General features: G+C 36.8%; 1 protein-coding gene across 1 annotated transcript in view; it reads right to left on the bottom strand.

Moving 5' to 3' along the window:
• TMPRSS12 (transmembrane serine protease 12) overlaps window positions 1-15,006 on the bottom strand; it is a 39,396-nt gene that overhangs the window by 7,132 nt on the left and 17,258 nt on the right. The window contains exons 5-6 of the mRNA XM_078074172.1: window positions 12,183-12,325; window positions 9,813-9,974 (exon numbers count right to left, since the gene is read on the bottom strand). Coding sequence (XP_077930298.1) covers window positions 9,813-9,974; window positions 12,183-12,325 — 305 coding nt within the window. The remainder of the gene's footprint in view (window positions 1-9,812; window positions 9,975-12,182; window positions 12,326-15,006) is intronic.

The raw sequence follows: 15,006 nt of genomic DNA, 5'->3' as shown, positions 1-15,006 counted from the left end.
AGGCAACATGATGACAATTAATTCATATCTTTCAATAATCACTCTCAACGTGAATGGCCTAAACGCTCCCATAAAACGGCACAGGGTTGCAGATTGGATAAAAAGACAGGACCCATCCATATGCTGTCTACAAGAGACTCATTTTGAACCTAAAGATACATCCAGACTGAAAGTGAAGGGATGGAGATCCATCTTCCATGCCAGCGGACCTCAAAAGAAAGCTGGGGTAGCAATTCTTATATCAGACAAATTAGATTTTAAACTAAAGTCTGTAATAAGAGACACAGAAGGACACTATACCATTCTTAAAGGGTCTATCCAACAAGAAGATCTAACAATTGTAAATATCTATGCCCCCAACATGGGAGCAGCCATCTACATAAGCCAACTGTTAACCAAAATAAAGAGTCATATTGATAACAATACGTTAATTGTAGGAGACCTCAATACTCCACTCTCAGCAATGGACAGATTATCTAAGCAGAAAATCAACAAGGAAACAAGAGCTTTGAATGATACATTGGACCAGATGGACCTCATAGATATTTATAGAACATTCCACCCTAAAACAACAGAATACTCAGTCTTCTTGAGTGCACATGGAACTTTCTCCAGAATAGACCATATACTGGGTCACAAATCAGGTCTCAACCGATACCAAAAGATTGAGATTATTCCCTGCATATTCTCAGACCACAATGCTCTAAAACTGGAACTCAATCACAAGAAAAAATTTGGCAGAAATTCAGACACTTGGAAGCTAAAGAGCACTCTGCTCAAGAATGTTTGGGTCAACCAAGAAATCAAAGAACTTAAACAATTCATGGAAATCAATGAGAACGAAAACACATCGGTCCAAAACCTATGGGATACTGCAAAGGCGGTCCTAAGGGGGAAATACATAGCCATCCAAGCCTCACTCAAAAAAATAGAAAAATCCTGAATTCACCAACTAACTCTACACCTTAAAGAACTAGAGAAAAAGCAACAAACGACGCCTAAGCCACGCATTAGAAGAGAAATAATTAAAATTAGAGCAGAAATCAGTGAATTAGAAACCAGAAACACAGTAGATCAGATCAACGAAACTAGAAGTTGATTCTTTGAAAGAATTAATAAGATCGATAAACCACTGGCCAGACTTATCCAAAAGAAAAGAGAAAGGACCCAATTTAATAAAATTATGAATGAAAGGGGAGAGATCACGACTAACACCAAGGAAATAGAAACAATTATTAGAAGTTATTATCAACAACTATATGCCAATAAACTGAGCAATCTGGATGAAATGGAGGCCTTCCTGGAAACCTATAAGCTGCCAAGACTGAAACAGGAAGAAATTGACAACCTGAATAGGCCAATAACCAGTAACGAGATTGAAGCACTGATCAAAAACCTCCCAAAAAACAAGAGTCCAGGGCCTGATGGATTCCCTGGGGAATTCTACCAAACATTCAAAGAAGAAATAACACCTATTCTACTGAAGCTGTTTCAAAAAATAGAAACAGAAGGAAAACTTCCAAACTCATTCTATGAGGCCAGCATTACCTTAATCCCCAAACCAGGCAAAGACCCCATCAAAAAGGAGCATTTCAGACCGATATCCCTGATGAATATGGATTCCAAAATCCTCAACAAAATCCTAGCTAATAGGGTCCAACAATACATTAAAAGGATCATCCACCACGACCAAGTGGGATTTATCCCCAGGATGCAAGGGTGGTTCAACATTCGCAAATCAATCAATGTGATAAAACACATTAATAAGAGGAGGGAGAAAACCATATGGTCCTCTCAATTGATGCAGAAAAAGCATTTGACAAAATACAACATCCTTTCCTGATTAAAACTCTCCAGAGTATAGGGATAGAGGGAACATTCCTCAAGTTCATAAAATCCATCTATGAAAAACCCACAGCGAATATCATCCTCAATGGGGAAAAGCTGAGAGCCTTTCCCTTAAGATCAGGAACACGACAAGGATGCCCACTCTCGCCACTATTGTTCACCATAGTACTAGAAGTCCTAGCAACAGCAATCAGACGACAAAAAGAAATAAAAGGTATTCAAATTGGCAAAGAAGAAGTCAAACTCTCTCTTTTCGCAGATGACATGATACTTTATGTGGAAAACCCAAAAGACTCCACCCCCAAATTACTAGAACTCATACAGCAATTCAGTAATGTGGCAGGATACAAAATCAATGCACAGAAATCAGTTGCTTTCTTATACACTAACAACGCAACTGTAGAAAGAGAAATTAGAGAAACGATTCTATTTACAATAGCACCAAAAACCATAAGATACCTCGGAATACATAACTGAAGAGATAAAGGATCTATACTCTAGGAACTACAAAACACTCATGAAAGAAATTGAAGAAGACACAAAAAGATGGAAAAATATTCCATGCTCATGGATCGGAAGAATAAACATTGTTAAAATGTCTATGCTACCCAGAGCAATCTATACCTTCAATGCCATCCTGATCAAAATTCCAATGATATTTTTCAAAGTGCTGGAACAAACAATCCTAAAATTTGTATGGAATCAGAAAAGACCCTGAATCGCCAAGGAAATGTTGAAAAAGAAAAACAAAGCTGGACCAAAGAATATGTGACAGAGACTCATAAATATTGGTCACGTTGCCCAATTTCAAGCTATATTACAAAGCTGTGATCATCAAGACAGCATGGTACTGGCACAAAAACAGACATATAGACCAATGGAACAGAATAGAGAACCCAGATATGGACTCTCAACTCTATGGTCAAATAATCTTTGACAAAGCAGGAAAAAACATGCAATGGAAAAAAGACAGTCTCTTCAGTAAATGGTGCTGGGAAAATTGGACAGCCACATGCAGAAGAATGAAACTCGACCATTCTCTAACACCATTCACAAAGATAAACTCAAAGTGGATGAAAGACCTCAATGTGAGACAGGAATCCATCAAAATCCTAGAAGAGAACATAGGCAGTAACCTCTGACATCGGCCACAGCAACTTCTTTCAAGATACATCTCCAAAAGCTAGTGAAACAAAAGCAAAAATGAACTTTTGAGACTTCATCAAGATAAAAAGCTTCTGCACAGCAAAGGAAACAGTCAACAAAACAAAGAGGCAACCCACAGAATGGGAGAAGATATTTGCAAATGACACTACAGATAAATGGCTGGTATCCAAGATCTATAAAGAACTTCTCAAACTCAACACCCGAAAAACAAAGAATCAAGTCAAAAAGTGGGCAGAAGATATGAAAAGACACTTCTCTGAAGAAGACATACAAATGGCTAACAGACACATGAAAAAATGTTCATCATCATTAGCCATCAGGGAAATCCAAATCAAAACCACACTGAGATACCACCTTACACCAGTTAGAATGGCAAAAATGGACAGGGAAAGAAACAACAAATATTGGAGAGGTTGTGGAGAAAGGGGAACCCTCTTAACACTGTTGGTGGGAATGCAAGTTGGTACAGCCACTTTGGAAAACAGTGTGGAGGTTCCTCAAAAATTTAAAAATAGAGCTACCGTATGACCCAGCAATTGCACTCCTGGGTATTTACCCCAAAGACACAGATGTAGTGAAAAGAAAGGCCATATGCACCCCAATGTTCATAGCAGCAATGTCCGCAATAGCCAAACTGTGGAAAGAGCCGAGATGCCCTTCAACAGATGAATGGATAAAGAAGATGTGGTCCATATATACAATGGAATATTACTCAGCCATCAGAAAGGATGAATACCCAACTTTTACATCAACATGGATGGGACTGGAGGAGATTATGCTAAGTGAAATAAGTCAAGCAGAGAAAGTCAATTATCATATGGTTTCACTTATTTGTGGAACATAAGGATAACATGGAGGACATTAGGAGAAGGAAGGGAAAAATGGGGGGGGGGAATTGGAGGGAGAGATGAACCATGAGAGACTATGGACTCTGAGAAACAAACAGGGTTTTAGAGGGGAGGGGGGATTGGTTAGCCTGGTGATGGGTATTAAGGAGGGCACGTACTACATGGAGCACTGGGTGTTATACAAAAACAATGGATCGTGGATCACCACATCAAAAACCAATGATGTATTGTATGGTGACTAACATAACATAATAAAATTAAAAAAAAAAGAATTAAAAAAAAAAAAACTTGGACTAACAAGAATTTTTCTTTGTACTGCTTAATTCATTTATAAATATTTCACATATGACTAGCTTTCCTTTATGTTTGTAGATGATGGCCTAAATTCTGAATAATAAATAGGGGATACAAATGTTACTAGGAAATAAAAAAGAAAAAATGAAAGAAAACCAAGTCCCCTGCCCTCTCAGAGCCCAGCAGTTCAGACTGGTTCCTCATTAAGTAATGAGCAAAAGAAGTAAGGTACAAGCTTGTGTGAACGGAGAAGTGGAAAGGTCTTTGCTGTTATAAAAGTGCTGATATTTGCTATTTGACTTTCTGTGAAAATGAGAAATGTCACATCAAAGGAACAAAGTTATTACAGTATTATTTACTATATTCCCTGTGCTATACTTTGTATCACTGTATACTTTATATCCTTATTTATTTTGTTGCAGTTAAATTTGTACCTCTTAATCACCTTCACCTATTTTGCCCATTCCCTCACGCCCCTCCCCTCTGGCAACCACCAGTTTGTTCTATGTATTTATGAGTCTCTGTTTTGTTTTGTTTGTTCATTTGTTTTGTTTTTAAGATTCCACATATAAGTGAAATCATACAGTATTTGTCTTTTTCTGTCTGACTTATTTCACTTAGCATAATACCCTCTAGGTCCATCCATGTTGTTGCAAATGGCAAGATTTCACGCTTTTTATGGCTGAGTAATATTCCATACTACAACTTCATTATCCATTCATCTGTCGATGGATACTTAGGTTGATTCCATATCTTGGCTATTGCATATAGTGCTGCAAGGAACGTAGGGGTGTAGGTATCTTTTCAAATTAGTGTTTTCATTTTCTTTGGGTAAATACCCAGTAGTGGAATTGCTGGATTGTATGGTGTTTCTTTTTTTAATTTTTTGAGGAATCTCCAATGTTTTCCATAGTGATTACACCAATTTACATTCCCACCGTTAGTGCATGAGGGTTTGATACTAGCCATTCTGACAGGTGTGAGGTGATATCTCATTGTGGTTTTGATTTGCATTTCCCTGATGATTAGTGATATTGAGCATCTTTCCATGTTGGCCATCTGTATGTCTTCCTTGGGAAAATGTCTATTCAGGTCCTCTGCTCATTTTTTTAAAAAGATTTTATTTGGGACGCCTGGGTGGTTCAATTGGTTAAGCATCTGCCTTCTGCTCAGGTCATGATCTCAGGATCCTGGGATCGAGTCCTGCATCAGGCTCCTTGCTCAGCAGGGAGCCTGCTTCTCTCTCTGCTTGCCACTTCCCCCCCTTGTGTTCTCTCTCTCTCTGACGAATAAATAAAATCTTAAAAAAAAAAAATCTTTTAAAAGATTTTCTTGGGGTGCCTGGGTGGCTCAGTCGTTAAGTGTCTGCCTTCGGCTCAGGTCATGATCCCAGGGTCCTGGGATCGAGCCCCACATCGGGCTCCCTGCTCCGCGGGAAGCCTGCTTCTCCCTCTCCCACTTCCCTCCGCTTGTGTTCCCTCTCTCACTGTGTCTCTTTCTGTCAAATAAATAAATAAAATCTTTAAAAAAAAAAAAAAAAGATTTTCTTTATTTGAGAGAAAGAGTGAGTGGGGGGGAGGGGCAGAGAGAGGGAGAGAATCTGAAGCAGACTCTGCGCTGGGCCTGACGTGGGGCTTGATCCCACAACCGTGAGACCGTGAGATCATGACTTGAGCCAAAACCAAGAGTTGGATGCTTAACCAACTGAGCCACCCAGGCACCCCTGTCTTCTGCCCATTTTCTAATCACATTGTGGTTTTTTGGTGTTGCATTGCATGAGTTCTTTATATATTTTGGATATTTACCCCTATTTAAAATATACTTTACAAATATCTTCTCCCATTCAGTAGGTTGCTTTTTCATTTTGTTGAAGGTTTCCTTTACTTTGCAAAATCTTTTTAATTTGATGTAGTCCCAATTGTTTATTTTTGGTTTTCTTATGCTAGCCTGAGGAGGCAGATCCAAAAAAATATTGCTAAAACCAATGTCCAGGGATGCCTGGGTGGCTCAGTTGGTTAAGCATCTGCCTTTGGCTCAGGTCATGATCCCAGGGTCTTGGGATCGGAGTCCTGCATCGGGCTCCTTGCTTAGCGGGGAGCCTCCTTTTCCCTTTGCCTGCCACTCCCCCTGCTTGTGCTCTCTCTTTCTCTCTGTCTGACAAATAAACAAAATCTTAAAAAAAATAAAACCGATGTCCAGAAAATAACTGCCTATGTTTTCTTTTAGGATTGTTATGGTTTCAGGTCTTGTATTTAGGTCTTTAATTGACTTTTGAGTTTGTTTTTCTATATGGTGTAAGAAAGTGGTCCAGTATCATTCTTTTGCATTTTTTTTGCATATATACTTTCTTTTGCATATGTTTTCCTAACACCATTTACTGAGGAGACTGTCTTTTCTCCCATATTATGTTCTTGCCTCTTTTTAAGTGACCATATAAACATGGGTTTATTTCTGGGCTTTCTATTCTGTTCTATTGATTTATGTGTCTGTTTTTGTTCCATTACCATACTATTTTGACTACTATAGCCTTGTAGTACAGTTTGAAGTCTGGGAGTGTGATACCTTCATCTTTGTTCTTCTTTCTCAAGATTGATTTGGCTATTCAGCGTGTTTTTTGGTTCCATACAAATTTTAGGACTATTTGTTTTAGTTTTGTGAAAAATACTATTGGTATTTTGACAGGGATTACATTGGATCTAATTGCTTTGGGTACTAAGGGCATTTTAACAAAATTAATTAGTGCATGCTAATCCATAGCATGGTATATCTTTCCATTTATTTGTATTGTCTTCAATTTCTTTCATCAGTGTTTTATAATTTTCAGAGCACAGGTCTTTCACCTCCTTGGTGAAATTTATTCCCAGGTATTTTATTGTTTTTGGTACAGTTGTAAGTGTGATGGTTTTCTTACTTTCCCTTTCCACTACTTCATTTTAAGTATATAGCAATGCAACAAATTTCTATATATTAATTTTATATTTTGCAGCTTTATTGAGTTCAGTTATTAGTTCTAGTAGTTTTTTTGGTGGAGACTTTAGGTTTTTCTTTATATGATGTCATATCATCTGCAAATAGTGACAGTTCTACTGCCTCCTTACCAATTTGAATGCCTTTTATTTCTTTTTCTTGTCTGAGACAAGCATCCAACTTGTGGCTGGGACTTCCAGTACTATATTGAATAAAAGTGGCAAGAGTAGGCATCTTTGTCTTGTTCCCAATCTAAGAGAAAAAGCTCAGTTTTTCAGTATTGAGTATGATGTTAGTTCTAGGTTTGTCATATATGGCTTTTATTATCTCCACTTTGTTGAGAGTTTTTTAGCATGAATGGATATTGTATTTTGTCAAATACTCTGGCATTTGTTGAGATGATAATATGGTTCTTATCCTTTCTCTTGTTAATGTGATGTATCATGCTGATTGATTTGCAAACATTGAACATCCTTGCATCCCTGGAATAAATCCTACTTGATTGTGGTAAATGATTCTGTTTAATGTATTGTTGAATTCAGTTTGCTGATATTTTGTTGAGGGTTTTTGCATCCAGTCTTTGTTTTAAAGTCTATTTTGTCTGTTATAAGTATTGCTACCCTGGCCTTTTTTTTTTTCTTCCATTTGCATGGTATACGTTTTTCCAGCCTTTCACTTTCAGTCTGTATGTGTCTTTTGTGGGTCTGAAATGAGTCTCTTGTGGGTACTATAGAGGTGGGTCTTTTCTTTTTTTAATCCAGTCACCCTATGTCTTTTTATTGGAGAATTAAGTCCATTTACATTTAAAGTAATTATTGATAGGTATGTATTTATTGGCATTTTGTTACTGTGTGTCAACTATACTCAAATAAAAAAATTAAAAATAAAGTGCAGTCTGTATTCTAATAGTCTGTTTTGGTGGAAGGAAGTGTTACATAACTGAATTCCAGTTGCCTGAAGTAAGTGATCTAAGCTGGGCAAAAGATAAGTTGCTGGTAGTAGCTCCTGCCTGATTACAAATACACACCTAAAGAGTAATTAAGACTCTTTTAGTCATTTCTTTTGAAGTGAAAAGCAAGAGCTTGCTGTCAATATATTTTAGAAGAGTTCCTTAATATTAACATTCAAGGCTATCAAGTGAATCTGCATGGTACTCAGGTAGTATAAATAGGAAAAGACTAATACATTATGCTGATTGCTTTGCAAGCATTACCAACTAATTCCTTATAAGACCTTGTTAATGGATAACCTAGGGTCTCTTTTAAGAAAGAACAGTCAATATCCCAGCAGTGTTGCTTATAAGACTATAAAAATCACAGTCTTGTACCTCTTGAGCATTAAACCAGTAATGATCCCTAAGAGAATTCTTTTTTTTTTTGAGAGAGGAAGAGAGAATGCACGAACATATTTTTGTGTGTGTGCAGGCAAGTCCGAGAGCACGAATAGAGAGGGGAGGGGCAGAGGGAGAGAGAGACTCTCAAGCAAGCTCCACATTCAGCAAGGAGCCCAATGTGGGGCTCAGTCTCATCACCCTGAGATTATGACCTGAGCCGAAATCAAGAGTTGGATGCTTAACCGACTGAACCACCCAGGCATCCCCCTCACCAAGAGAATAGATGGAAAACTAATGTTTACTTTCAGTTAAACCCTGAAATTAGGTTAAAGCAAAACAAAATAACAACAAAAACAAAATGCTTGGTTTTAGCTAGTTGAATATAAAAACAAGGATGAGAAAAATATTTCTCCTTTACTACATGGGTTCCCAAAGTTCAAAGGAGATGTGAATTTATTAATAGTAGATACTAATTCAATCAACTTGTTCTTTTGTTTTAATAATTTAATTTATAGATTAGTCATCATAAAGTTTATCCCAGGTTGGATTCCCTCTTTTACCTAGCGAGCATTTTAGCCACCTCTCCTCACAGTTAGTTCAGAAAGCCCAAGGAATACAAAATTCGAGCATGAGCTTCAAGAAAATAGGTTTAGAAAGTAGGTAAAAGCTGTAAGAAAGTCACATTATAAATTTTTAAGAAGTAAATTATTTGGTGGTGTCTGAACCATCATTCTTTTTTGGCCTAAGGAAGGAAGTATTAATATTTTTTAAATTATTTCAATTAGAATTTTAAAAATAGGCAAATACTCTTTATCCGAGTATACTTTGGAACCAGAAACAAGATGATAATTAAAAAATATAAATCAAGTAAATGGCTTTAAATAAAATCTAAATTAAAAGGAAATTGTTTTGATTAATTTAACAAAAGAACAGCTTTCATTTTAATTATAAACTCTTTATTATTTGGCATTTATATACATAAGGTATATATTTAATAACTAAAAATTCTACACAAACTCTAGGAAAGTATTCCAAAGGTGAAATTATGATTATAACATAAAAAATAATCAAAATACATTAAAGAAGCATGTGATTCAGTGCCAAATTTATAATTACATATTTAATATGTCACAATCCTTTTGTTCCAAAAAATATTCACATGAGAACTGTAAAGTGGGCAATTATTTACCAAAAGAATAAATGATACTCATTATGTAGAACATGGAGAGGGACACAACGCAAAATAAAGATTCTTCAGAATTTCATTATGGAATTGCTAGTAAGACAACAGAACCTGAGGCTACAAGGACCTGTCCAAGTAGAATATTTATGTTAAATATGCCTTTATTGCTTGCCTGGTAGAGGTGATCTGTCAGCCACTTTTGGTAGAAGGATGGCCCACAATAGACACCAGGAAAATTTTTTCGACCACAGCCATATCCGTAACTGGTAATTCCCATTACAAAAAATCGTTTATGTTCTGGTAAGTAGCACATTAATGGTCCACCACTATCACCCTATTAAAAAAGTCCCAAAATACTGTTAGTTGCTTCTAGTAGTCTTTAAACAACAGTAAAGCTAGAATAAATTAATCACATTAATCATACATTTATATAAATACACATTTTTAATATACCTTCAAGTTCTAAAGATCCATAGATTTTCATTTTTATATTCCAACTCAGACAGAAGGCATTCCATCTGGCCCAATATTTAGAGGAAGCCATAAAGCTGGTGAATAAACTTCCTATCTGCATTGTTTTGAACCAGAATTGTATAAATCACATTGTTTGGATTTTTTAGTACAATTATTCAGGAGACATGTAATTTAGGAAATAGTGTGCAAAATACTGTAAATACCAACAGAATACTTCTATCGCTTAATGCTGTATGTGAAAAGTGTAACTTTAAGATGGATAAAGGATTCTTTAAGGTGTGTGTGCATGGTTTGCTAACTAGAGGAGTAAACTGGCATCTCGAAAGAGGTGGCATCTAAGTGTTAATGTTGGCTGGTGCAGGGTAACAGGAATAAATAGCTAAGGCTCTCAGTTCTATTACAAATCACAGATGTCTGTCCTGGTTTCTGCAAGACTGTCAATGCACCAAAGCACTATTACTAAAGAAATCACTGAAAACAACAAGGACATTGAGATAATGCTTTCAGAACCTAAAGACTAAGGACTGTATTTCCAAGGTGTTTTCAGTTCCTCTATGTAAGGTTGGCACTGAATAGTTATTTTTTGATAATGAGGATGTTTTGCTTATGAATGCAATTCAATTAGATTAGATTCTCTACTGTTTTACTCAGCAAAATTTTTAAGGAAAAGGACACTGGAAAGATAAACCCTGGATTACAGAAACCAGAATGAGTAGAACAACGTTAGAGTATGGGGTACTGCTCGGGAGTGAAGTGCTGATATATTTAGAAGTAGTGAAGAAAAGAGAAAAAAGATTCAAACAGCACAAGAGACGAAACCAAAAAAAAAAAACAGATAAATTGACTTCATAAAAATTAAGAAAAAACAAACTTCTATGTTACAAATGGTAACATTAGGGAAATGAAAAGAGAGACCACAGAATGGGAGAGAATAATTTGCTAACCATATATTTGGTAAGGGACTGGTATCTAGAATATATAAAAAAGGCTTATGACTCAATAATAAAAAGATAAATAATTTAAAAATGGGCAAAGGATCTGAATAGACATTTATCCAAAGAAGATCTACAAATGGCTGGCCAATAATTGCATGAAAAAATGCTCCACATCATTAGTCACCAGGGAAACACAAATTAAAACCACAATGAAATACCACTTCATACACACAAGGATGGCTGTGATCAAAAAGACAACAAGTGCAGGCAAGGATGTGGAGAAATTGGAGCCTTCATATTGCTGGTGGGAATGTAAAATAGTGCAGCCACTCTGGAATAGAGTTTGGCAGTTCTTCAAAATGTTAAACATTGACCTAGCAATTCCAGTCCTAGGTGGAATTTCTAAGAGAAAGAAAAACCTACCTACACATAAAAAATGTATACTCAAATGTGTATAGCAACATTATTCATAATAGTCAAAAAGTGGAAATAGCTCAAATATCCATCAACTAATGAATGGATAAAATGAGGCACATCCATACAATGGAATATTATTCTGCGATAAAATGAATAAAGTATTAATACATGCTACAATATAGATGAACCTTGGAAACATTATATTAAGTGAAAGGAGCCAATCACAAAAGATTACATATTGAATGATTCTATTCATATGAAATTTCCAGAATAGTCAAATATATAGGGTTTAGTGTTTGCTTAGGTCTAGGGGCAGGTGGGAGGAGAATGGGGAGTGATTTGTAATGGGTCGAGGCTTCTTTTTGGGTTGACAAAAGTATTCCAAAATTAGATTACGATAATGGTTGCACTGCTCTGTAAATATACTAAAAACCCATTGAGTTGTACACCCTAAATAAGGGTGAATTGCTTATATGTAAATTATACCTCAATAGAGGTAGTAATTAAAAAAAAGAAAAATCCAAGGCAATTTTTGTCTAAATTTGACCAGGAAAGCAAGAGGATTTGGGTTGTCGGACTGTAGTTAAAAAGGAGAAAAAAGAGTGCAATATTTATAAACTTAATAATTAAGACTTCACCAGAAAGTGATCAAAGACCTTGTTGAAGTTTCCTTCTAGCTTTAGAAAATATTTCAAAGGAAAATTATTTGGTCTTACCCTGCAAGTATCAAAAATCCCATCTTCATCACCTGCACAAAATGAAGTGTTAGGAATAATTTTCCCATAACTCTGCTCAGAATCGCAAATCTTTCGAGAGATATAATGCACTTCTGCTTCCTGTAACACATCTGTAACATTACCTGTTAACAACAACAACAACAAAAATACCAGTAAATGATTTCGAAGAGCAGGCATTTTGACAGTAATATAAAATGTTCGTGTTGAATAGGTTTTCTTTCCCAAGTGGCTCAACAGTTATGTAAAACTGTATCCATATACACATGTATATGCCTAGGAAGACTGTGGAAGAATGGTCGCCAAATGTTAATGACCACTATATCTCTAGATAGTTGGAATTTCAGGTTATTTTTGTTATCTTTCTTTCCTCTGTTTCTTAAAGTTCTCTCAAAAGGATCTATACTTTTTTTTTTTAAGGTTTATTTATTTACTTGGAGGAGGGAGGGGGGAGAGGGAGAGAGAGTCTCAAGCACACGCTCTGCTGAGTGCAGAGCCCCTGTGGGGCTCATTCTCACAACCCCAGTGGAAACCAAGAGTAGGACGCCCAACCAACTGTACCACCCAGGCGCCCCAAGCATCTACACTTTTTACAAAATAAAGCTATATAAAAATTGTCAAGGGCCAAGGAGGTAAATGCTGAGATCAATCTTAGGTTCTAAGTTGTGAATAATTTTTTATTAAATTTTCTAAGAACGCTAAGTTTTGAAGGATGGTCTACATGAAAATAAAACAGATTTTTAATTCATATACTCCCTTCACTTCTCTGCTAATTCCTGAACATAAGTGGTTCTTTGCTACTGAAGAGAGAGGAAAATACAGGGCAACACTTCAGGAACTATTGGACAAATTATTGTAAGATTTATCCATAGAAAAGCTTCTGTAACAGCAGCATCTGATCTTATCAGCCTCAGGGTTGCAGTCGCCACATGTGGTAGCTGAGAATTTTGTGTGCCCTGCATCCTTCCCCATTGTCCCCTTGGCTGTAGGTGGGCGGATGACCTAACTGTTCCATTCCTAGAATTCCATTCTCCTAGAACACTGATTGGTCTGGGAGTATGTATTGTATTGTATTGTATGAAGTGTAAGTCTAGCCAATTGGAATACTTCTGTAGCACCATTTTAACTGGAACTGCCAGAGGAAAACCTTGTTCACTGTAGTCACATGACTGCTTAGTTTTAAGTTCAAAGCAGCTGCAGCCAAATTTGAACTTTATGACAGGCAGCCTGAGAAAATAGTCCAAATGCAGAAAGAATAGGCACAGGAAATAGAAATGAAGTATGTCCTAATGACGTTCAGATTCCTAGATAGAGGCTTCTTAGAGGCCAGCCACATTTCTGTGCTTTATTTAAAAATAATTAAAGTAATACTGGCAGCATATAAAAGAATATTTGTAACATATAAGTTATAGAATATAATAATGAAATGAACACCTGTGAACCTACCACCCAATTTATGAGTCTAAACAATACTAATACCAGTATGGTATTGGTGCAAGACTATTAAAAATAACTAGAGATTTTCAAAGTGAATAAGACAGAGAGCTGAGAAATAGATGTCTGGTTTTCTCTTTTTTTTTTTAATTGACAGAGAGAGACACAGCGAGATTGGGAGCAGTTTAATTTTTGAGGAACTAACAAACTGTATTCCATTTTATTTATTTGACAGAGAGAGACACAGCGAGAGAGGGAATACAAGCAGGGGGAGCGGGAGAGGGAGAAGCAGGCTTCCCGCGGAGCAGGGAGCCATGCGGGGCTCGATCCCAGGACCCTGGGATCATGACCTGAGCTGAAGGCAGATGCTTAACGACTGAGCCACCCAGGCGCCCCTAGATGTCTGGTTTTCTATTCTGTTCGCCTGGTCACTTAGAATATCCTTGCACAAATATAACAGACTAATTACTATAGCTTTAAAATAATGATTTCTGGATGGCAACTCCTCTAACATATTTTTCTTCTGGAGGAGTCTTGGCTATTCTTGGGTCTTTTAGAATGAGCTTTTTAACTATCTCAAAACTCATGTTAGGGCTTAGCATTCCCTATCTTTGTTTTTGTTCTGTTTTGTTTTCAGTTTTTTCAGATAGAATTGACATCTTTATGACACTGACTTGTCCTATTCAAGCATAAAGTATACCATTCCATTTATTTAGGTATTCTTTAATGTCTTAAAAATGTTTTAGGATCTCTTCCATAAAAGGCCTGCAATCTTTTGTTAGATGTGTTTTTTTTTTTTTTAATATTAGTTGACAGCACAAGCAGGGGGAGCAGCAGGCAGAGAGAGAGGGAGAAGCAGGCTCCCTGCTGAGCAAGGAGCCTGATGTGGGGCTCGATCCCAGGATCCTGGGATCATGACCTGAGCTGAAGGCAGATGCTTAACCGACTGAGCCACCCAGGTGCCCCTGTTAGATGTGTTTTTTGCTACCTAATCAGTTTGGTATTATTGTAAATGTTAACTTCTGTTAACTTTCTTCTCCAGCATTTTGTTATGAAAAATTTCAAACATAAGGCAAAGATGAAAGAATTTCTCAGTAAACAACCATGTGCCCACCTCCTATAGATTTAGTATTTTTGTTTCATCTGTTTAATGTTTTTTTAAAAAGATTTATTATTCATTCATTCATTTATTTTGGAGGGGGCAGGGGGAGAGACAGGGAGAGGGAGAGAGAGAACCTCAAGCAGACTCCCTGCTGAGCATGGAGCCTGATTTGGGGCTCAGTCTCATGACCGTGAGATCATAACCTGAGCCAAAATCAAGAGTCGGACGCTTAACTGACTGAGCTATCCAGGTGCCCCTGTTAACTTTATT

The sequence above is a fragment of the Halichoerus grypus genome, chromosome 6, assembly GCF_964656455.1.
Source record: "Halichoerus grypus chromosome 6, mHalGry1.hap1.1, whole genome shotgun sequence".
NCBI classification, from domain to species: domain Eukaryota; kingdom Metazoa; phylum Chordata; class Mammalia; order Carnivora; family Phocidae; genus Halichoerus; species Halichoerus grypus.
The sequence above is the reverse complement of the archived record's forward strand: the minus strand, read 5'-3'. Positions and strand labels throughout refer to the sequence as shown.